General features: G+C 42.2%; 3 protein-coding genes across 5 annotated transcripts in view; all 3 read right to left on the reverse strand.

Annotated features, from left to right (window-relative positions):
• Positions 1-2,414, reverse strand: part of LOC109991004 (ubiquilin-1) — a 4,713-nt gene extending 2,299 nt beyond the window's left edge. The window contains exons 1-4 of one of the 2 annotated variants that reach the window (XM_020643295.3): positions 2,069-2,414; positions 1,795-1,937; positions 879-997; positions 1-102 (exon numbers count right to left, since the gene is read on the reverse strand). The exon at positions 1-102 is cut by the window's left edge and continues 20 nt beyond it. In XM_020643295.3, the coding sequence (XP_020498951.2) occupies positions 1-102; positions 879-997; positions 1,795-1,937; positions 2,069-2,200 (496 nt within the window). In that variant the 5' untranslated portion in view covers positions 2,201-2,414. The remainder of the gene's footprint in view (positions 103-878; positions 998-1,794; positions 1,938-2,068) is intronic. The other variant, XM_020643296.3, reaches the window with a different exon arrangement.
• A 1,250-nt stretch (positions 2,415-3,664) lies between these two features.
• On the reverse strand, positions 3,665-11,394 carry gkap1 (G kinase anchoring protein 1). Of its 2 annotated transcripts, XM_065951128.1 has the most exons (13): positions 11,236-11,394; positions 10,649-10,904; positions 8,683-8,832; positions 8,377-8,454; positions 7,237-7,372; positions 7,118-7,146; positions 6,824-6,985; positions 6,358-6,444; positions 4,962-5,025; positions 4,763-4,833; positions 4,599-4,676; positions 4,388-4,422; positions 3,665-4,148 (listed from the first exon to the last, which is right to left on the reverse strand). In XM_065951128.1, exons 2-12 carry the CDS (start codon positions 10,889-10,891, stop codon positions 4,390-4,392), a joined length of 1,131 nt encoding a protein of 376 aa, XP_065807200.1. In that variant the 5' UTR covers positions 10,892-10,904; positions 11,236-11,394; the 3' UTR covers positions 3,665-4,148; positions 4,388-4,389. The 2 variants fall into 2 exon arrangements, with proteins under 2 accessions (XP_065807200.1, XP_020498885.3); XM_020643229.3 differs by lacking the exon at positions 4,388-4,422.
• A 1,235-nt stretch (positions 11,395-12,629) lies between these two features.
• Positions 12,630-24,473, reverse strand: LOC109990991 (kinesin-like protein KIF27). The gene is made up of 15 exons (XM_020643282.3): positions 23,969-24,473; positions 21,878-22,078; positions 20,392-21,350; positions 19,521-19,664; positions 18,854-19,030; positions 18,533-18,759; positions 18,226-18,347; positions 17,849-17,986; positions 16,553-16,731; positions 16,005-16,067; positions 15,642-15,812; positions 15,326-15,514; positions 14,995-15,222; positions 14,580-14,778; positions 12,630-14,048 (listed from the first exon to the last, which is right to left on the reverse strand). Exons 1-15 carry the CDS (start codon positions 24,282-24,284, stop codon positions 13,489-13,491), a joined length of 3,873 nt encoding a protein of 1,290 aa, XP_020498938.2. The 5' UTR covers positions 24,285-24,473; the 3' UTR covers positions 12,630-13,488.
• Between the last annotated feature and the right edge of the window lie 9 nt (positions 24,474-24,482).

Genomic DNA, 24,482 nt, shown 5'->3' on the forward strand with positions numbered 1-24,482 from the left:
TTTGGCTGAGGCAGTTCAGGAGGCTGCTGACGTACGGCCCGGACAGCAGGCTCTCCATCAGACCTGGACTGGCTGTGATCTCCTCCATCAGTGACTGCATGCCTGAGAGGAGGAGAAGAAGAAGAAGAAGAAGAAGAGAGGGCACAGGTACAAGATGAGAGAAATGCACACATTACGTTAGAGTTCATTCGTTTAAACATGGTGGCTTTGGAATGAAAGAGCATCATTAAACTTCACGCCTGCACAAAAATGTAAAATCTATTTGTAGAACTTTTTTTGCCCACATGCCCTCCTGGAAATTTCTAGAAATCTCACGATGGCCTGCGCCTGAAATCTTCCTTGAGTCGCTCTGTCACACCTGTCCCTCACATTTGTTAGGTTTCTTAAAATGAGATCTTTATATTCATTCAAGAAACTTAAGTAAACTTTGCCGGCAACTCAGGGGGCACCAGATGGCCTAGCGGTTATGTCGCATGTCCATGTACGGAGGTCAAAGTCCTCATGGTGGTTTGCCGTAGGCTCGAGTCCCACCATGGCTCTCTGCTGCATGTCGTCCTCATTTCTCTCCTGCTAATATTTCCTGTCTCTCTTCAGCTGCTCTGGCTAATAAAAGCAAAAAGGCCCCAAAAAATTAAATAAAAAGCAATTCAGGCCTTGTGTTTCACCTGCAATACCTTGAAACAACATGACTATGTAGACTTGACAGATGAATGTGGCTGACTTTAAGTGTGATGAGATATTTTTGACTAGAAATTTAACAAATAAACCTGCTAAGATTTGAGTTTTTGCAGTGTGTGTGTGTGTGAGAGATTTAAGAAGTGTGAAAAGGCAGAAAATAACTGTGTGTAGGAGGGATGTTCATGTTCAGGAGTTCTTACCCAGGCAGAGGGGAGACTTTGGAGAAGGTGTGAAGTTATCAGGGTCAGGATCAGGGTCATCTGTGAGGTCTGACTGAACCGCTTCTGAAGCTGGATCAGTCCTGGGAGCAGCAGGAGGCCTGAGGAGGACAGACTTAGTCAGAATCTGAAGTACTGTGGGAGAAACTGTGGGATGGATTCATGGATTCATGGAACAGACTGAAGATTAAACTCAAGCAGAGCGACGGATTGTGATAGCATGTTTTTATAAAGAGACTCGGGCGGCTGTGGCTCTGTCGTCATCTCTCAACCGAAAGGCCGAGGGTTTGATCTCCAGCTCCTGCAACAACATGTCCGATGTGTCACTTAACCCCAAATTGCTCCTTCTGCTTCGTCGGCTTCTTATACACAGCTTGAAGATTATTCAGTAAACATAGTAAAAATATAGATCCTACACAAGAGCACGCAGAACAGTGAGGCAGATAATGGATTCTAGACGAGTGATCAGTTCGGTGGTTAAAAGAAAGCAGGAAGAGATCTTTGCTTTTGAAAACCTACTTAAACATGCAAGATCAGCCAAGAGGTGAGAGCTCCCTGTTTGTCCACAAGGGGGCGACAAAATCAACACACAGGACACCTAAACCAAAATAGTAGTTCAGCTTTTTATTGGACCCTTTTACCTGAAGCCCTACAAGGCAAGTTACCTTAAAAAAACAAACAATAAAAATAAATAAAAACAATTTCAATACAATATGAAAAGGCTACAGAATTTATAGGCAAACTAAGTTAAAAGGAAAACATCTGCCCTAAAAGTTAGATTTTGTAGAGTGAGATGATGGATTGTTTTTTCAGGGTGTGATCTTTGCCATACAATTACATTTTAAATTAGATATTTTATTATTATTATTATTATTGTGACTGGGTTGTTTCTGTGTACCTTTGCACCATGCAGAGGCTGACTGAGCCGTCTGCTGCTTTCAGGTGACTCAGGATTTCTGACTCTCTGAGGACACGGCCGGAGTGAATCAGCACCAGCCGCTGTGCCGGGACCTCCAGGCGCTCTGCTAGTCCACATTTCAGCTGTATACACACACACACACACACACACACACACACACACACACACACACAATTACATTCAACTGCGTTACCCCAAAAGGTTACCTCATACTCCCACAGCTCCAGCTCAGTAGGACCAATAATCTGCTGACCTGTGTGACGGTGCAGTTTCCTCTGACGGAGAACTCTCTGCTCTTCGTCAGACTCTTCACAGAAACGTGGATCATTTGAGACCCCTGAGCTTCAGTCGGGGCTCCAGGTTCGTCCTGTGCTTTGCCCGACATCCCTCAGTCCTGCCCGGGATGTGAATGGAGAGGAGCCGGAGAGGAGGAGGAAGAGGAAGGAGGAAGAGGAGGACACAGTCCCGGTGTTATGACTCGACAAGAAGTGGTGCGGTGACCCGAGGACGCAGGCTGTCAACACAGGAACTACTAAAGTAATTCTTCCTTTTATTTAATGTAAAGTTTTAAACGCGGATGAAACAGCATCTAGTCATGATTGAACTATTTGATCACACAATCCTAACTCAATAGTGCACAACAAAATCTGAAATTAGGTCACAACTTAAAACTAAGAAATCTGTTCTCATTTAATTTTTGACTCCTTTTGAGTCCACTTTAATTGTTGTTACAGACTTGGTCAAGCATTATTATCTACATTTCTCCAAGATAGCTGCACGATGGGTCCCAAGGTAAGGAAGCCCAAAGTGGACATGCATTCATACTTTTTATTTTCTCAGTTTTTCTCTGATTATTATTCATCTCTGGTTATTCTTGAGATCTGGACTCTTTTTTTCCATCTTGTATCCACGCAGTGACGATTCTTGAATCTGTCAGCCCTGGGCAAAAAATCAATTGGGGGCCCTTCCAAGCAGCATTCAAATGCTGCTTGGGGCCCCCTACTGGCCTGGGGCTCCTAGCAGTAACTTACCTCATAGTGTGGGAAGCAACAGCATGTCATTCACAGTTTTGTTCTTCTCGATCAGGGGCATTTCATTAAAATTCAAAGAGGTCCAGTTAGAGAAAATGTGTCTCTCGTCTTGGTTTTCCTCTCCTCCTCTGTGTAGCCTTCTGTATTCTACCTGATTTTAATGCACACATTTGATTGGCTGAGTATCATTACAACACATGCAATTGGTTTGGGAGTGTCAGCCAGTACCATGAAGATGATAAAAACTGTGCTGGATAAAATTTCAATATTCTCACTAATTTCTCAGTTACAGGTCTGAGTCTGGATAGGACGTCTTCGAGGTCTGGACACTCCTGTTCTCGATGACCAGAAAATGATCCCTTTATCACGAGAAAACCAGCTTTCATATCTGTGATGACTCATGAATCTGGTTTACTGGGAAAACCAGCTTTATTATCCCAAGATAATGACAAAAATGAGTTTAGGTCTGGAGAATACAAATTTGTAATTTGTAATTTATTTCAAGGATAGCCCCTTGAGATGCATCATCTCATTTTCAAGGCGGTCCTTAATTAACAACTGAAATCCTTCATCATCACAGGTGAATTAAGTAGATAAAATGCAGGGTGGATGCATCAGCTTTGGGCTTCTGTACCAAAATGCAACATCATTTATAAGACTAAATTATTCTGCACCAACATCCGAGAGCCATTCCTGATCTGTGAAACTTAAAACGATCAGTGGGAGGAAACAAGTGTCTCTCAAACTCAGAAACAATAACCAGAAAATCTACAAGCGCCCATAACTCTTTAACATCAAAATAAACACCAAAGTGGGAATCACCTTTCACTGAAAAAGTATTTTATTTACTTGACAGTTTGAAAGAAAAAAAAAAACAGAACAAAAACATACATTTCACTTCTGTCAGTTTGGAGGTGAAGCCAAAGATCAGGCACACAGCCCTCCTGCTGCACCACAGATGCAGTGACACACCTGTGCCTGCAGGGGGCAGCATTGTAAGTAAAGACTTTTAACACAGTTTAGAAACTTCTCTTCAGAACGTCTGGTCTTCTTAATCACTTGAGTTTGTTTTACACCTTTTGTTTTCCTGCTTGGAGTGTAAGTTGTGTATATGAGTAATTACAGGGGCATGCATTTTATGCTGACATCAAGTCCAAGCTAAAAAAAAAAAAACATAAAAGAAAGAGGACCCTGCTTGTGATCATTATTGTTTTTCTTCATTTGTTCGTTCATTCTTTTTTGCCTTAACTTCTGAAACATTCATAGATCCGCTTCGGAGCCTTTCTTCCCTTTCTTGTTACCCTGTGACAAAGAGAAGCCAGAAAGTTCACAGTTATTGACAAAAACAACAACATCTACTGAGCTAAGTGAAGTTAGAGTTGGATAAAAAAAACATCATGATAGAAAAAAACAAATTTCGCTATTAAAAATTTGAAAAGAATTAATGAGAACCAAAACTTATCCTAATTCTTCCCTGATCTCAGATTGCTTAAAAGAACAAAAACTAATCTATTGTGACTTTTCTTTGTGCTGCAGCTTACTTTTACTGCAACTTCCCTCTGCTTGCTCCTTTTTTCTGTGGTATAGACAGGAATACAGGGACCATGTATGCAGATGAACACACACACAAACACACACAATCCCCCCTAAACATAGTTACACATCTCCTCTCTCTAAAACAGTCTGAGGTTTTCATCGTTACAGTGAAGCAGAGGTTAACGAGCGAGCATGTGTCAGTGTTAGTGATCTCACCTGATGTTTCGGTTGTTCTGACTGCAGACCTTTGACTTTAGACCTTTCTTGCTCAAGGGCCCCGTGTAGTAATGATACCTAAGAATAAAAAACAACAACATTAAAATGCAAACACGTGTACTAACGTGTCTACCTTCACTTTCCTTTGTCTCAGTCATACACACCTGTGATGATAGTTCTTCTTTTATATGTAGCAGCTCTTCTACCTGTAGGAGGATTTCTGCTTTGTCTTTCACTGAAGGAGGGGAAAGAGACCGGAGAGATCAGAAATCATCAGACGAGGTAAATGAGGCAAGAGAAGGGCGGATAAGAAGTCAGAGGGCGGAGAGCGATCGAGTGAAATCCTGATAAAGTTCGACTCACTTTCTCCCTGTTGGAGCATCTTCAGCAGTTGAGAATTTCTCGCCTTCACTTCTTTGTATTTCAGCTGCGGGGATACAAAGAAGAAAAATCATTTATGGAGGGGAAGAGGATTGTGGGACAGGTACAGTGTAAGGCCCCGGGCAGAAGAGCGCTGGCTCTGCACTCGGAAGTGTGTGATTGAAGCGTTTGTGCGCTGAGAAGAAAAAGCGCTGCACGTCCATCCAGTCTCCTTGACAACAGTCTCCTTGACAACAACGCCCGCTGTATGAGCGACACTGCTCTGTTACTTTTTACTGCATGTTTTTATTTATTTAAGATCGTTTATTCCCTGATAAGACACGGAGCGAGGAGGATGTGGGCACAAGACACGATCTGTAAGCGTCTAAAGTATATTTGGAAAAGACGTCAGCAGCGCCTTTCTGAAATGGTGAAAGGTTGTCAACTTGAGTGCTCGGAGCGGTCGCACATAAAAGGTGGAGAACTCAGAAAAAGACACAAGGCGCTGCGCTTATTCTCCAGACGGCTGCCGTCTGCTGCGAACGCTCTCTCCTCATTGAAAACAACTTTTAAAAAAAAGACGCTGGAGCTCCGATAAAGCACTAGGTGGACACGGGGCCCGAGTGGGATACCCTGCATATGCTGATACATAACTTTCCTTTTGAGTAGGCCTGCATGGTATGAGAAAAATAAGCCATGTGTGATAACTGTGAGCAGCAGATCGCAAGCTTGAGCTTCATCCGACTCAATCAAAACTGTGAGAAGGCATTTATGTTTCACACTGAACATTAGCTTATTTATTCTTTGAATGCTGACATGTGAGAGGTGTAAGTTAAGAATGCTCATATTACGATAACTGTAATTCATTGTGTCGATCTTCTTTCCTTCCCCAGCAGATTGTTTATATCTTCAGTGTCGACACAATTCTTAGCCGACTGTGTTGTCAACACTTTGAGAAAGCAAAACACAAAACAGAGAACCAAGTGCACGCTAACAAGGCACCCTCTAAGGCACTCTTTCCCAAGCTGCCTTTACTAAATCTGCGCTAAGGGAAGAACACAAATCAGAGGTTACTTTTGATGAGAGCTTTCTTGTTAAAAACAGGTTTGTGCAGGGAGGAGTTAAAGGGAGAATATTTGATTTTTCACTCTTAAATGTAATAGAAATCAAATATATCCTCTGAAAATAACTCTGAGTCATGACTGTCTACATGACTCCAGAGTCCTGCTGTCTGTGATGTAGTCCGAGCCGTATCTATGGACGGGATGGCCACATATTTCCTTTAAAGTAGTCAGCGGTCTTTTAGAATTGTCTCTGCTATCACACCTTAACCCAGGAGATACCAAATTAGACATTTCCAGTAAAATGAAAGAAGGACAAGGTGCTTCCAACAACTCACCTCCCACTGTGAGATGGTCTTCTTTAGCTTATCGATTTCCTGGTCTTTTTTCTCCAGGTCGTACTTCAGCTGCTCCGCTCGGGGATCCTAACAAAATCGACAAGAGACAAAAGAGCTCAGTGAGGACGAACTCAGACATTGTTAGGATAGGATAATACTTTATTGATCCCCAGAATACACATTAAACAGAATAGATAAGATAAATAAAAATAAAAAAATAAAAAATAAAAATGAGGAAGTTAGGAAGACATCACATCAAAGACCAAACGTTCTCCTTCACCTACATCTCCAACAAGCTGCCGTTTGTCTCAGTGAGGTTGAAAATGTTACTTAAGAGACGTATATAAAAGATTCAGCATGATAGAAAGAGAGATTTTAAGATTCATAATAGAAGACTGTCTGCCAGGTGTGTTAAAGTCGACACCTGACTGAGTATTTAGAGAACTGTGTGTGTGTGTTTCTGTACCGGCTCGTGTTCTGTGGACGTGTTGACTTCCTGTCCCTGGCTGTTGGTGTACTGCTCGCGTCTCTTCTCCTGCAGGACGATCCGACTGACGTCATCCTCCAGCTTGTTGAAAAAACGCTCCTCCTGCCCGCCTCCCAGCACTAAGTTAGCCGCTCTGGCGTCCTGAAGAAGAAGACGGTCGATGTTTAAACATGAATATGCTACATTACAGATGACATCCTAAATAAAAACATGAGCATATTTATTCACAGGTCATTGATGAGTGTTTGCTTTATATGAACAAAAGATGCTTACGTCTTTCTCTTGTTTCCTACCTAAATGTTCTGCAAAGAGACAAAAACATTGACAGAAAGATTAACACTGCGGCACACCAGATCATAGTTTAATGAAACTAAATAATAAGTAGTTCTCACCTGCGCTGCCCTCCGCCTGGAAGTCCTGCAGGGAAACCGTCTTTTTGTCTTTCGCCTGCTGGTTCTTTTTTTTGTCCTTCTTCCCTCCGCCTTCTTTTCCTCCTCTGGACTTCGGTGAGGATGCGTTTGTGGGGTGCTGAGTGAAAGCACATAATCGGATGTTCAGTGATGCTTCTACTTTAGCATGTTTGATTTAAATGAAGCAGTGACTACGTGGTAAAAAAAGGATGACTCAGCGCTTTAAGGAGACGATGACGCATCAATACAGGGTGAGCAGTGGGAGATTAAAGTCGATATTACCCTTGGGATGTTAAATAGTAACTATGGCTTTATGGGTCATCAGATCAACTCATAAACAGCAAGGTCAGCATTTTAACACAATCGTCCTTGCGTCATAAAACTTACGAACAAGAAAGCTGACCCAAAAAAAAAAAGGAAGCAAGGCGTTCATTTACAAATCGAGCTGTACGAGGCTGAACAGAAGAGAAATGTATTTTCATCTGAGAGTGAAAGGTTTGTCTTAGAGCGGCTCATTTCTCTTTGAAACCAAAGATCCTGGAAACAAAGAAGCTGAAATGTTTCTTTAGCATCATGCCTCCATGTTTTTAAAGATTTAAGAATAGATTAATCAGGCTTTCTAAAAGGACTGGAGTGGACAGGGAATAAACATTAGCTGTGTTTGACCGTCCTGCAGCTCATGATAAACTTCTTAAATCTTCATCTTATAATGCAACAAGCTGGAGCTGGGTCTTCTCTCCTCAGTCTGCTGCCTGGATGTCAACATGTGGACTCCTGGCCTCTTATTGGAGCAGCTGGGTTTGGCAGTAATTTGAGATCATTTGAGAGTGAAAATTCCGATCAAGTTGTTTTGTATACTGTGTCACGTTGAACTTTAACTGTGTAATGCGTAAACACATTCAGCGACAGGGATGTGGACGTTCACCTGCACAGACGACCGACGGCTGGTGGCGCTAGCACAGCTAACATTAGCCACACTCAGCAAACCAGTTATTGACGCCGAGATCTCATTTTCAGCCGTGTTAAATAAATGATGCTTGATTTTGAGTGTTTTCTTAAGTTTAGAAGAGTTGACTACTCTGAGTTTAAATTGTAATCAAATTTAAATGTAGTTGCCTTTACCTGTTTCTGTTGTTCGAATTCCAGTTTGCTTAGAATCAAGGCCTTCTCCAGGTCTGCCTCGTACAGCTCAGAGGTTATCTACAGAGGAAGGAGGAACACACACGATGAAGCACATTAAGAAGAACTCCAGCTGGAGACGCATGGTTGGTGTTGTCGGTGAGATCAGACATGAACTGTGAGTAAAATGCAGTCTCATCAGACGAGGATAAAACCCCGCTCAGCCAGCTCTCCTCTTTGTAAACACAGCTGCCAGAGCCGTGTCCTCCTGAACAGCACATTACCTACAGTACAGTTGTTCTTTCTTACCTGCTCATCCCTCTGCTTCCACTGCTGCCACCCCTCTGCAGGCGGAGCGTGGTCCCCTCCTGCAGGACCGAGCAGTTCACCGGCAGCAGACAAACAGGGAGGTGGGGCACACGACTTCTGAGGAATCTTCTTGAAGGCCAAATTACGCAACTGACAGAAGGAGAGACATTCAAATAAAATGTTTATCACCATCAATGCTACTACTTTTTGACTTTGTCTTGCACTATTATTGTCTTTGAGTCTAAATATTTTCAGGGTCTAATCCTCCCTCATGTGATCTGTTAGGCCCTTCAAGCTTTTTCTTATTAGTTCAAGAGCAGTTTAAGCTTAAGCATTCTAATTAAATCAAAGAAAACTTCATTATAGCAAAAATGTTTCTATAAATACTATAAATACGATTAACATCTCGTTAGTTACATCAAGGCTGAGATCTGTCACAATGTCAACTTTTAAAAATAACAACTTTTCATGTCTTCATTAAATATTAAACAAAGTAATTTGTCTGAAAGGTTTAAAAATAAAATAAAATAAGAGCAGACTGAAAAACTCTTAAAAAAGATTTGTTATAGAAGGAAGAAAAGCAGCCGATGTTTAAATTGGGTTAGCTTCATGACTAATGTTTGACATTTCAGGTTACAAACATGACTGATGTTGAATTATCTATAAACACAACAGCTGCAGGTAGATTTCGTTAACACCCTACTTAACCGTTTATTTACCTGTAACTATGACCTACACACCTTTAAGTGCGTGTGTCTCTATCTATATAGGATAGCATAGGATAGGATAATACTTTATTGATCCCCAGAGGAAATTCAGGCGTTGCAGCAGCACAGACAAGAAAGCTCAAAATACAAAATACACATTAAACAGAATAGATAAGATAAATAAAAACAGGGGGTATATACACGAGTACAAAGTGAATGATAAAGTTCACTATCCAGGGAGTTGAGACAGTATTTGTAGAGAATGACAAGATAAAGTGACAAGTGATGATTAAAGTGACTTGGTATGATAAAGAGCAGCAAGTGATGTAAACAGCAGAGAAGAGAGGCAGTGTTGTACCACAGTAATGCAGAGTGCAGTTATATAATATAATGTAATGTAGTGCAATATGAACAATATAGTGTAAGTATCTACACACACAGGTAAGTAGGTAAGTCAGTCAATAGTTGACCTTCTTTCTTGGTTTAATTCTGTTTTCTTCTGAGTTTTTGGGGCGTTTGAGGGCAAGAAAGCGACATCTTTTGACGTTTCCTAACAACGACTACATGAACGTCCATAATAAAGAACACACCTGACAACATAGCTTATCTTAATGAGTGTGGGAGTGTTTGCTATAAATAGAAAACAAGGAACCCGATCAGTTTTGTTTCACCTGACAGCAGCCTCAACAGTTTCAGTTCAGCTGAAGTGAAACAACAACAGAGGAGAACAATAATTAGACTCCTCTACGGTCCACCATCCAAAACACTCAAGAAACTTCAATACATTCAGAACTCCCGCACCAGAGACCACATCCCCCCCCCCCCCCCCATCATCCTCACCTACAAAGCCCTCCACAACCTGTCTCCCCCTCTACCTGCTTCTCCACCAGCACTCTCAGGTCTGTCGATGCAAACCTCCCAAAACATCGGTCCTGGGGGGGTCAGGGTCTTCTCCCACCTTCTGGAACTCTCTCCCTAAAAACATCACAGACTCCCCCCACCCTCACTTCCTACAAGTGATCCCTAAAAACTCACCTTTTCATCACCGCCTACAACCACTGACTCTCATCCTCTTCCCTCGACATCACTTCTATGTTGTGTTTGTTGTTTCCTGTCTTTGAGTATTTAGAAAGACAAGTCATGACTGTGTGTGTGTGTGTGTGTGTGTGTGTGTGTGTGTGTGTGTGTGTGTGTGTGTGTGTGTGTGTGTGTGTGTGTGTGTAAAGATGAGGGGTCTTCAGGTGCTCCTGCTCACTCACCTCATTGGCCTCACTCTGCTGCTGCTCCTTCTTCTTCTTCTTCTTGTCTTTCTTCTTGTCGTTTAACTGACCACCTTTACCCCCCGCTGCCTTCCCTGCTCGGGTCTTCCCGGAGGAGTCCCGTCCCCCTTTGGTGCCGGTCTTGCCCGCGTCAGAGCCGTCCGAGTCCGACTCCGAGTCTATCTGGAGCAGGGCGAAGCGGGAGGCGGTGGTGGGGACAGTGATCATCGCAGAAGACGCCATTTCTAAAGTAAAACTGATGAAAGAGAAAAAACAATAAAGAGAAAAACGCAGTTAGGACAAGTTGAAGACAAAACCAAACCAAAAGACTTCAAGTTTATAACATAAAATCAAAGCTACGTCTCCACTGACAGCTTAATGTACAGAAACAGATGCATGATCATGATGTTGTTTGAATATAAAACAGAGATTTGAGCTGTAAAGTGTCTAACAGTCTTACAACAGGCTCAGCTAGCATTACATGGCAGCAACTTAACCTAGCTTACACATTTAGCCGGTTTTGTTAGCTTCTAAACAAGTGCAACAAGAACAAAACGTGACAGTGGAGAACACGTGGGGGGACTCACGGGGGTCTTTTGTCTTCAACACGGTCGCTGCTTCAATTTAAAGTGGAGAGTATTCACAAGAAAAAGTTGCTGGAGAGTAGTTTCACCTGTTCGTAAAGGTGCTGTTGGTAACCGTGGGTTTGCTAACAGACTGAGTACGGCAGCTCGTCAGGACCAAAAAGCACAAAGACTCGTTTCTGCTGTTCTCAGACACAGAGCACAAAATAAGTTGTTTTATTCTCTGTTGGTCATCCGAGCTTTTTAGTATCAACACTACATTACATTATGTGTTATTTGAAGTAGGAATCAGAACATTTCCTGCAATTGATTATATTATTAGTCACATTTATCAGTTTGCAAAGCCACAGTTGCCATGGTGACAAGATGTCTTACACTTAGCATGGACTGTTGTCATGGTGTTAGGTCTGTAATGACAGACAGGAGGTGTTCTTTCAGACAGAGGTAGATTTTTTATTTTTTAAGTTATTTATTCTTTCATTTTAAGCTCCTATAAGGAAAGGTTCATTTGTTTTGATTTTGGCGCCCCCTATGGATAAAGCGTTGTGCCTTATTTGTTTGCTGATTTTGTGTAGGTAGGGATAAAAAAAACAACAACATTATTCTCCTTTCTTTAAAAGTCATTACACCACTCATTAAGAATCTTTACCATGGAAAATGTAAAACATGTAAAAAAAAATGTATGAGGTGTCGCCACATACTCACAGGCAGACATTTCTGGCATTAAAAATGATTTTTTTAACAGTTAGTTACAACCACCATATCTGATTGGACAAGAGTCATTAATAGCCTTAATATTTACAGTCTACGGTGAGGACACAGGACAACGTCACTGGGACTTTGCATCTCTCCACATCAGCCAGGAGTTCTGAATACTCTTAATTGACATTTACAGCTGATCGTGTTTGTCTATAATATTAACCGGTCTCAAAATACATTTCTTAAAACATGTAAAGGTTCTGACTACAAGGTAGCTGCTGCTCTGTGGTAACCATGGACACCAGCAGAGTAGCAAGAGAGCAGCAGTATGTTTGGGTTGCTTGGCAACAGTCTAATGTCAGTTAAATTGTGGAACTAGTGTAGTGGTTGAAGGTTTCTTTTACAAACTGAGACTAAACGAGCTAAAAACTCACCAGAGTAGTTTAAATAACAAAAATGACACATTTACTAATTTTAAGGCTCTACACCTTACCCTAAGGTTTTTTTAATCTCATCATTCAAGATTTTAAAAAAGGAGAGTTTAATCAATCATACAACAAACTTGTGTGTTAAAATGAGATTTATCACATTTCTAATTTATCCCTTGAAAGATGTCCAACATCCTCTTCAAACCGTAGCTCAAGGTGCTAGAGCTGGAGAGTGAAACGAACCCACACAAATAAGACAACACAGCGAGAGGAGTTTAATAGTTTAATAAAATAAGATTCACATTTGTAGAAAATAAATTAACACAGCAGTTAACTTAAAATCAATAGGGAAAAAAAATATGCACACACATATATAAAGTTTACACCAAAACAAATCAAATGCATAAAAAACACGGCTGAGATTTATATTAATTTATCTTCATGTCATCTAGTGCTAAACAGTGCTGCATATTTTACTGTGGAAGACGAAGTGATTTTCTTCATGGCATTATATGAAAAGATGAAACAATAGGTTAAAGAACATGTGTTTTTAAACGGAGAAGAATCAATTCAGTGAAGCTGACTGAGTGGTTACTTTAAGTCCATCTACTGCATTTTATATTAACAAAGAAGTGCTGACGTTTACTTTAAATAACCGGTTGTCTTACTACGTACTTCAGATTTTAAGTTATGCACATTTATGTCAGAGAGATAGATGAAACTCTAAAGCTAGTTTTTGTTTGTATCTATTACAAGAGCTTGAGATTTAAGTTGAATAAGTATTAAAGAGATCCATACATGAACATTTCTCCCTTTATATATTCATATTTCTTTTATGACAATATTGCCATTCTTCTGTATTTCTTCTCCTTCTGAAGAGCAAAACTAAGAATCACATCTCTCTTTTCTTCCTCTCCTCTCTTCAGCCCTTAAACTCTGCAGTTCTCTCCCTTGCTTCACTCCTCTGTAGTTTCACATTAACAGCCATACATACATGTTTAACAAAGGACAGCTGTGAATGTAAGTGAAAAACTGAGACCAAAAACACAGAACCAATCGGTGCTCTGCTGTTCAAACTGCTGATGCAAAGTGATCTACTAAAGGCACTTAATAAAAAAATGATGCAACATCATCTATCAGTGTTTTGAGCCACTTCAATGGAGTCCTCTAGAATAGAATCTGAGCTATCATCCAGAACAGACTGGCGCCTCCATGTGGCAGAGCCAAAGACCTTCTGGTCAGCTGGGGAGATTTGTCTCAGCTCTTTGCGACACAGACGGACAGGTTCCATTTCTAAACATCCGGACCCTCTGTCGCTCTGCCCCTGGGACTCTGTGGGGTTTTGGTGTTCAGGCACTTTTGTGTTTTTGCAAACTTGCAGGTCGGAGGATGAGGAGGCGTAAGGAGTCTGCCATTGTGTCTGTTTGTCTGTTTCTTCACTGTGTATCTTTGCATATGTTGTAACTACATGTGTCTTTGCCCGTACCTCTTGTGTCTGGAGTTGGTTTGCGCTTGTTGGTCTGTTCTCCTGTGAGTGTGCAGGCTGATCAGCTGAGTGGAGCGCATAGCTTTGGAGCTCCCTGAGTTTCTTTTTTAGCTGCCGGCTGGAGCTTTTGTAGAAAAAAAGCTCTTTCTCCAGATGCTGCAGTCGGTCCTGGAAAGCCTGCTGTGCCTCTCCTGGACCTCCCTCTGAACACACAGAGAAACAAAAAACAAAGATAAATAATTACCCTTATATAAATTATAGGACGATGGCCGAAATACACACACATGCACAAACAAGATCCTATGGACATGCATTAATGGAGAGGTCTCAGAGTGAGGGGGCTGCCCACAGTGAGCACTCCAGAGCAGTTCCGGGGTGGGTGCCTTGCTCAAGGGTACCTGGGCAGAGCTCAGGAAGTGGACTGGCACCTCTCCAGCTACTAGGCCAATTTCCAGACTTGGTCGGGCCGGGACTGGGTGCTGGGTTCCCAACCCAGGTCCCTACAGACTGAGCTACTGCCGCCCAGAAGAGTGAGACTGATTTCTAATCATATGGCCAACATACAGAGAAAACAACCAGGCACACTCACATGCAGGCAATTTAGAGTCTCCATTAAACCAAACGAGTACGACTTCGGACTGTAGGAGGACTGTAGGAGGACACCCGAGCAGCCAGAGGGTAAAAAAAACAAAATGTTTTTAATTGTTTTGACAAGGCTGCCCTCATCTCCTCACCTTTTAGCTTCTGCAGCAGAAGCTGGATGTTGCTCTGGTGATCTCGGTGCTGCTGGGTGAACCTGCGGTCTGCGTCCAGAGTAAGCCGCTGCATGGCTGCCTTCATCTCCCTCATCGCCACCTCTTGTTCTCCAGCGTGGATCTGCAGCTCTTCACAGTGCAAACGCAAACGGTGCTCCACCTCTCGCTGATAAACCACCTGGACAGTTGGATAAAGGTGAGAGTGAGCCGTGCAGAGAAACACATCAATTTGATATACATTAAGAAAGAAAATGAAGGATGGATGAGTGTAAAGAAAGAAACATCTGTAAAGTACAGAAAGAGAAGAATATGTCAGCTATGTCAGAATAAGATTTCCACTTTTTTTGTGAGAACTGTAAACAGGTCAAAGTAAGTGAAGACAGATTTATTGTACCTTGTTGAAATATTTGACAAGAAGATCCAAAGCCTCGGGTGGTGACAGCTTTCTCAACTTTGTAACGACATCACAGAGTTGGGCGGGTTCAGTGCTCTGTGACTGATGTGCAGAGGAGTCTGTGACTGACAGCTTCTCCTGTTTGTCCTGGATGGAGTGGTTTTCAAACTCCAGCGCTGCGTCCAGAGCTTCAATGTCTTCCTCCAGCTCCAGCAGGGAATGCTCCTCCTACGTGAAGACGTGCGCAGATCAGAGCAAAGACACAGTGCATCACAGATAACAGTAAGTATGATCCTATGCATCATACACACAGAGGTCCCTTTTTTCTGACCTCCACAGTGAGCACTATGTTGTCCTTCAGCTGGTCGCCCAGGGTATCTCTCCTCTTTCTAAGTGTTTCTCTTTCTTTCTCCAGTTCCTCTCTGGTGACTCCTCCATTCTGCCTCACACTGCTCCTCCTCATCTCCTCCTCCAGAGACTCCAGCTGCATCGACACATGCAGCAGGTCCTGATTCAGAGCCTGAAGAGTCATTGATAAAAACCTTACAGATTCCAGCTTCAGTTATACATGTTCCCCTCATCCAGAATCTGCATCGATTAAAGTGGTCTTTAAATTAAAATATAACTTCTCAGATGTACCGGCTGACCTGACTGGAGCGTAGCTTCTTAATCTCCAGTTTGTTTTTCTCTTGCAGACAGGTATCCCTGCGCAGCAGCACCTCCTCTCTCCTCTTCAGCTCCTCCTCCAGCTCCTGCAGCTCTGCTCTTTTCTGAAGGACCCACTCCTCCTCTTCCTCCAGCCAACTACTGCCATGAACCTACAGTAAAGACGAGAGAGGGGTGTGAGGAGGGGAATAATGAGCAGAGAAGGGGAAGGGTTAAAAGAGGGAGAACAGAGAAAAATTAAGATGAGAAGAAAGTGACAAAGAGGAGGAAAGGGTGAAGGGAAAAGACACACTTTAGAAATATTTATTTCACAGAGGTAAAGGCTTTTATATTGAGCATTTTACCTTTTTCTCGAACCCGTCCAGGTGATTGTTCTTGCACACAGTGACATCTTCTGCACTTTGCTCCTATAAAAAAGACAGATCATGTTTACCAAAAAGATTCATTTATGTTTTACCAGTGCTGGGAATCAGAGACACTGTTGACGTTTGTTTCCCAACACCTCAAACTGAAAGCAAGGCGATATTCAAAATGTTCATTTTAACTCTCATTTTAAACAAAATAGGTAGATTTAAGACCTTACAGGCAAAAATGTCACATCTAAGTAGAAACATAAAAAAGTTATTTTCTAGCAATCCTTTGACAGGATGTGAATGCATTATTGCTTCTGATAAGTTTGTATGTTTTACTGGCTGCTGATGAAAGATGTCTCTTCTTCTTTTCAGGAGTCTGCTCACTTGCAACCAAAAAAAAAAAACAGTAAAATTTGGAATCCACATATCTGACACACAAGTTTGCTTACAGAAGTCCAAACAACAGTTTTATATGTTTGTGTCTTCTCAGTTGCACAATCCAGCCATTCTTTTTGACAATTGTATTTTGTACAACTAACCTCACTCTGGCTGAGTTCTCCGAGGCTGCTCTGAAGCTGTGCTCTCTGCAGTCTCATGTGCTGCAGGCTGTGGTACGTCTCTGCCTGGACCTTCTGTCTCTGCATGGAGAGTCTCATCCACACGTCCGAGTCATCACTGCTGTGCCTGACGTGCCTGTCCACTGCTTGGGTCTCCTTGTCTGTCACACAAAACCACACATATAGAGAAGCAGGGATTACTCAAAATTTAAAACAACTCATAAGATTAAACAGTTTAATTAGTGATTAAGTTTAAGCTGTGGTTCACTGGTCTGAAACGACTGGTTTTTCAGTGTTAAATAAAGATGAGCCTGTCAGCATTAAATAAGACGGATTCTAATTGAAAATGTTTAGTCTGTATTTTCTCCCTTCTTGCTCCTAACCAACTTTAAGCACAACTTGGTTCCAGCTGTAATCAGCATTTTTTCAGTCCCTCAGATGGGACTAATACCACCTTTACACAAACCAAGAGGGGCTGATTGTCAACAGACCCGAGGCCACTTAGCGGCCCCCGAGCGCTGACAAACTTTAAACCACAGCAGTAGCTCAAAATGTGCAAATTTTGCAACGACAGAAGGAAACCTCCCTAATTGGGGCCCCATCTGGCAGCAGTCAGTCTCATCGCTCTGCTTAGCATCTCATGTATTACTCCTGTGATAACCAAAGTTGGTCAATGAAAGTCACTGAAGGAAGATGAAGAGGAATCATCTGTATGGGAGTGAAAACCTAAAAGAGGAAGAGCGTCGGGACACGGGTAGATATAACACCGGTTGGAGGGGCCCCCAATCAGTTTTTGCAATCAGACTCTAGAATCGCTGAGAGACATTAGGGGTTGTCACAACAATCAGAACAAAAACTTAGATTAGATTCCAGTTAGAATCAAACAATATCTGTTTTGATACCATGGCAACAAAAACAGAAGTCCTCTGCAACCAACATAGCGTGAATCCTTGTTTTTCACTTTTCACTTTTCACAATTGCAAGCACGCACCATGAGATTACCACTTAAGGCGGATCATGTGCGCCACAACAATTTCTGTCTTTCTGTAACTGTAACCGTTTTTGTCACTCAGAATCCAAAATTTCTGCAGAAAGCTGCTGGCAGCATGTCAGAAATGTTTCAACCAACCTTGACTCATAAAAACTCCTCACATTGTTTTCTGATGAGAATAAGAGATAAGAATCCTTCTCACTGACTCGGTATATTAGATTGAGTAAAACCAAAAACAGACAGACACAGGACTACATGAGTAAAAGTATGTAATTATAAAATCACACCGGTTTTGTTTAGCTCTTTGATGAGCTCCTCTTTCATGCGCATGTTGACAGTCAGATCCTGGATCCTTCTCTGAGTAACGCTGGCTCTGAGTCTCGCCTTCCTCGTCTGTCTTTGCTTCGTGTTCTCTTCGTCTTTTCCTGAGCAGAAAATATCAATGAGAGGGAAACAGCTTGGTGGATATTTAAATCTTATTACACTTATTAGAGAGCTTTGACCATAAACACAAAAAAAAACACAAGCACTCCTGACAATAGTCATGTACTTGGTCTGCTTGCTAGCTGTACATTTTTCTTGAATATTACCGGATTCATTCACACATGGGCAGTTCCATGAATGTTTGAAAACACCAATAAAGTGAAGAACATGGAAAGTGTACCTGCGGCTCCCTGAGACGGTTGCACTGATGGATTTCTACTGGATGTTTGGTTTGGTGCAGTTTTTTTCTCTTCCAGAGCGGATCTCTTCTGCCTGCTGGTCCATGTTCGGTTTAAGGAACGCCTGGAATAAAGTCACAATATCATACAGCAGCTCATTTTAATATGAAAAATTAGATAAACGGGTTCAAGCTCCTTTTAGTATTCTTATCTGTTTGTATTTCTTTGGCACAGTTTAATAATTAAACATGTTAACAGAGAACGTAAAGACTCAAAGTCCATTTGCTGACATTTCATTTTGGCTCTCACCTGAGTCCCATTCTGCCCACCAACATGTCCTCCTCCTCCTCCTCCTCCTCCTCCTCCTCCTCCTGCTGCTGCTTTTCTTGATCCATGCCTTTGTGCTCTGCCGGTTGTTTTATGAACGGACAGTACACCTCATCCTTCTCTTCAATCTCAGTCAGCAGGAGATGACCTCGCATCTTGAAGGCTGCCATCACCCTCTCCAGTGAATAAGCTGGAGGGCTGGAGTGAATCTACAAACGCACGTGTGTCAGGACAGAAACCTGCGGCGCCATGAACGAAGAACAATCAACTCAAAACACACACTAAACAGTTCGGTGAACCTACCCGTCTGCGGGGCCCGTGTCCACAGCTGTGTCTGGTCAGAGGGACACTTTGAGGTCTCCTGCCTGAGTTCCAGGAGGCCCCTGAGTCACCCCTTACCCCTGATGTTGCACTCCTGACGGCCATCAGGTCGCTGCGGAGCCGATTGATCAGAATGTGCTGCTCCACGAGCTGTTCAGTCTGAAGACATTAACGCACAGACGCACACGCACTCAAAGGCACATTCTAATGTTTCAATAGATTTTATTAAAGAGTAAGGCACGGGTGCAGAGTGGTCCGGCGTGGGTGGGCACAGGTGATACTGGATCTACATGCATTGCTGGCGCCGTCATAAGGAAGCGTCAAGCTTACTTAAGGCAATCAGGCTTGCGGGATGCTTGGAGCTGGACGTTTGAGGCGACAGTGCACGCCGAATTGAGGCAAAAGGAAGAGGCAGGATGTTAACCTTAACTACATTTGTATTGTTCTTTGTGTTGATGCAGTACAGTTTGATCACATGGTGTACGTATTGTATTTATAGGCTGCGCTGGGGTGAGGCCAGTTGAATAAAGTTGGAGGAAAAGTTTTAAAATCTGATTTGCAGATAATAAATAAATAATGAAGTGATGTAGCTGTCTGGACCCTTTTTCAACTGTATGTCAGAGCTGGAAAACAGGACTGTTCTTCTCACCTGTATTCGAGTGCGTTCACTTTGCTCCTCCAAGGCCTGAATGTGAGCTTTGTTCTCTTGAAGAAGTCTCTCTACTTCTTTTTGAAACCGTCTCAGATCTGCATCTCTCTTCTCCAACAGCTGTTTGTGTAGGGCGAGAACTTCCTGAAAGACAGAGAGAAAGAGTGGATTTTTTTTAAACCTGACAGGGAGAAATCCTATGATAAGCTCAGCAGCAAACATGTGCCTATTATCTGCTTTATCACAGTAGCTGTTTTAGTCCATGTTACTAACTAGATGAAGTGTGCATGATCTCAGTTTAGATGATAATGAACATCACAGCGGACACTTTTCTTGACTTCAATAAAAGGAAAAAAGCGGAAAACATGAAAAATCTATTAACTCTGACTGATTTCGGACTCTAAGCACTGTACTATCTCTCAAAAAACATATCAGTATCGGCCCAAAAAATAAAAAATTGGTCGGGCCCTGTAGCCCAAAAGACATATATTTAAAAAAAAAAAAAAAGACAGGGAGGTTTTGACTCTCCTGTTCAGTTACTGAGACGGTACTTTTCTAAAGACAATGATTAATTAAAAAGGTCACAATCTGCTGTTAAAAAAATATCTAAACTCTTTGGTGCATCTTTTTTTTCTAGAACATTTCATTGAACACAGTGCGTAACATCACAATTTCCCTTCAAAATTTACAGCCAAAGTGTAATTTGATCCTAATGGACAATAAAGACTCTTAACAGCAGCTTACCTAAAGCAGCTACATAGGTTTTCAATTTGATCTATTTTTTCTGTCCAATTCTTAAGATAGTGAGCCAGATCGCATTAACCGTTGGAAAAATAATATCACCTTTAATAACGATCAGTTGTCCTCATACCTTGCATTTGCAGAGTTCCTCTCTGAGCTTTTCTATGGTAACATGTTGAGATTTGACATTGCCTTTCTCTAAACAGTCCTTGTCCTCAGTTTGATATGAATGATTGACAGCTGTCAGTCTGTCCTTCCATTCCCGCTGTCTCTGCCTGAAAGAATGACTAAGGGTGGGACCAGAAATCTCCGCAAGCAGCGCTGCAGCTTCCTGAGCCAGGAGGCGGTACTGTGGTGTTTCCTCTCGGCTCAACTTCAATTCTGCATCAGACATCTTCACCTGGCCGGGCTGTGTGAAGCTGTTACCCTCTCCAGCTTTCTTCAACCTTTCAATCTCCATATCTTTGTCTTTCAGCAGCGCTCTCAGAGTTTCATCTTCAAACTTAACATCGGCCAGTTTAGCCTCATAATGATTCCAGGTCTTAGGTAATTTTAATTTCATCTTTGTATGTGTACATGTATTACGAACATTATGAACGGCCTTTGATGCAAAATTCAGGACGCGGCAGGTCTCAAGTACACTGCACTTGGAGGGGCATACACATGCGATCATTACAGTATGCGCGGTGCCTCCCAATGAATCTCGTAGGAGACGAGTGATCTTGGCAGCACGATATGGTATGTAGAAATCACCGCGATTACGCCTTGGGTCACAGAGGGCACGGATGACGCTGCCCAGTGCAAGCAGGCCTGTGTTGATATGAACAGACTCTTGGAATTTGTTCCCAGTGTTTCCAGTTTTAGCAGCGCACTCCGAGCCCGCAAGGTCAACCATACACAGCTTGGAGTGGCACACATACTTCTTGTCGGGGCAAGACTGGAAGAGCTGGAGGGTGAGCATGGCATGAGAACGACTGGAGTGATCGTTCATCTTTGTTCTGGCAGTGTGGCGCTGGGCATTGCCCATCTCTAGATAACTAAGGATCTCCTCTGCTGAGGTGACGTCCATCTCTTTGGCTCCAACCACAACTGAAAGCAAAATCAAAATCACACACTGGGACGCCAATATTGTGGATGCAAATGCACAAATGCTTAAAGGTCACATATTATTCTAATTTTCAACAAGTTTAAATAAGTCTCAGGGCTCCCTAAAATATGTCTGTAAAGTTTCAAATTAAAAATCCACTCTAATCCTGTTTTTGATCATGCCTATGAACCCCTCTATTTCAGCCCCGCTCAGAACAGGCTGTTTCTGTGTCTGTAGCTTTAAATGTAAATGAGCTCTGTGCGACCACGCCCCTCTAGAAGGGGATGTGGCTCGAGCTTTCTTGCACCATATGTGGCCTTTAATGAGGGCGGAACACTTTCCTTAAAACAGCCAGTGTGAACACAGAGCTGCAGAAAGTATATAAAGACAGATGCCAAGCACGTCGGATGAAAGAATTATATGGCAAAACAAATGGCTTTTTTTGGGGAAATCACATAAGCCAATACAAATCAAATTCAGTCTATGTGAAAAATCAAATATGATTGACATTTGCATAATTTCAAATAACCTGTGTTTCCTTTGTCATCGTCTCTGATTTGTAGCACTTTCTGATTGTTGTCCATCTCCAGCAGGTCTCGCAGTCCCTCCTTATACAGCTCCATGTAAGAGATTCGCACTGTTGCCCTCAAACCCTCACTGCTCGTCCTCTTCTGCTCCAGCAACCAGAACACATTCTTCGCCACGCGTTCAATGATTCCTTCCTTTTCACCTAAGAGAGGTTTTGGAAGGTAGAGACTGATAGTTAATAAGCAGGTTCACAATGACCAAAGGGTGAAAAATCTTCAAACCCCCCAGTTATGATAAAAGTCCATCCTCTCTGTCTTTAGCATGCTCCACTTTTTAGAAAATGCGTGCTCAAACAGGCCGTTTGGAGATTTTAACCTGTGGTTAAACAAGTTTCTTTTGTCTTTACTATCAGCTCGAACCAGTCCGGCCATTCTCCTCTGACCTCTGACCTCTGGCATCAACAAGGCATTTTCGCCCAGAGACAACTGCTCACTTGATATTTTCTCATTTTTTGGTCAATTCTCTGTAAACCTTTGAGATGGTTGTGCATGAAAATCCGAGTAGATTAGCAGTTGCTGAAATACTCAGACCAGCCCCGTCTGGCATCAACAACCATGCAACGTTCAAAGTCACTTAAATCAACTTTTCTTTCCCATTCTGATGCTCAGTTTGAACTTCAGCAGATCGTCCTGATCATGTCTACATGCCTAAATGCATTGAGTTTGTGCTGGACATTTAATTCTTCTTGCAAGTAGAAGGAACAAATCTTCAGAGTGTCAATACAGTCTGAAGGAAAGCTCCAAGTAATCACAATATGCTTGGGGTTATATACACATGCTTCACAGAAAAACCTTCATGCCTATTATATATAAGGATTGCAGATACAGGCGCAGTCAAATATCAAATACATTTTGTCATACAGCTTGTCATACAACAGTAATGTCAAGGAAACTTCAAGTCTGAGTATCTTTGATATTTAGCTATTTGCGAGAAACCTTCATCCTTGGGTAAAGACAAAACAGGAATATTAAGTATTAACTTATTGTAGCATTTCTCAAGTAAGTAAACTGTGTCCTCGACAGTAAACTGAATTTTTCCATTAAGGTGCTGCCATGTGATAGGCTGATTAGATATTAGCAATAAAAAGCAGTTGAACAGCTCACAGGCGCTTTAAACATATAGTCAACAACATGCTCTAATTTATGATACTATATAGTCCTGAACCTTATTTAAAAAACACTGCTCCCATCTAGGGCTGGGCGATACGGACCAAAACTCATATCTCGATATTGTTTAGCTGAATGCCGATACTCGATATATCGATATGTATTTTATTAACAGTGAAAACACATGAAAAAATAAACTATCTGTTTGTGAATTTAAAAAGTAATATTATAAAATACAAATGTTCTGTTGGAGCCAAATGAGGTGTTTGTTTTGTGTGATGCTATTTTCCTTGTGGTTGTGTGTGTTGGCCCTCTACTGGGCACTGTGTGTAGCCTGGGCGGATGCTGTGGTTAAATCAAGGCTCCAGGTGAGGTGGGACAGGTGACTGAATGGAGGCAAACAGTTTTTTTTACCTTGTCAGCCTGTCGGAGTTAAACGCATCCAATGCGGATTTGTTTGTTTTATTTATAGACGTAGTGGTTTGTCATATTTTCCTTTATTTGATAAGAAGTGTTTAAAAAGAAATGGATTGAAATATCCAAATCAAATCATCAATGGACTGTGTTGATTTCTTCGAGCTAAGCACGTGTCTGAAAGCTTCCACATTCATCCCTCAAGTGACTTTTCCAAACAATATTGGGTTTGTTAAAAATGGTCACTACATGTTCCTTAAATACAATAAAAGAGAGAGAGAGGAGGAGCAGAGTTAAGAGGGACAGACAGTCAGTCATCATCAGTGAGATGAGAAAAAGGTGACCTGGCACCTCTGTAACGTTATTTTAATGCAACATAAACTATATCGATATTGTCTAACCCGATATCCTGTTTGAAAATATATCGATATATCTTAAAAACTCGATATATTTCCCAGCCCCATCTGTCATTTCCACCAGATGTGTAATGGTGTGCAGCCTGTACAACATACCCAGCTTCATCCCTCCCAGTGTGTACGTCTTCCCTGAGCCGGTCGGTCCGTAGCAGAAGACGGTGGCATTGTAACCGTCCAGCAGGTTCTCCATCAGCGGATGGACGCAGGTGTCGTACACCTCATCCTGGCTGGCTGCTGGTCCGAAAGCATAGTCGAAGTGGAAGATGTTTCCTGGGTCGACTTTGTTGCCTTGGAAGAGCATCACCTGTGGGGAGCCCGGCACCTCCCGCACACACACCTGGTGCCTGTGGAGGACTTCTTTATGAAGCAGGGGCCGGATCCGGAGCGCCACCTTGAAGAACTCCTCGCCCATGACGGTAAGTAACTTATCGCTTAATGTACGTTTACTCTCCGCATCTCACAGCTGAATTGTGGATAAATAATTTGTTTTTAACTTTGTCTGATACAAACAAACATAAACAGGATACCAAAAACGAACCGTTCAAAACATTTTCTATTACTTTAAGCCGTCGTTGTCGTTGTTGCCACTTGTTGCCAGCTCCCGTTTGTT

This window comes from Labrus bergylta, chromosome 2 (assembly GCF_963930695.1).
Source record: "Labrus bergylta chromosome 2, fLabBer1.1, whole genome shotgun sequence".
In the NCBI taxonomy this organism is placed as follows: domain Eukaryota; kingdom Metazoa; phylum Chordata; class Actinopteri; order Labriformes; family Labridae; genus Labrus; species Labrus bergylta.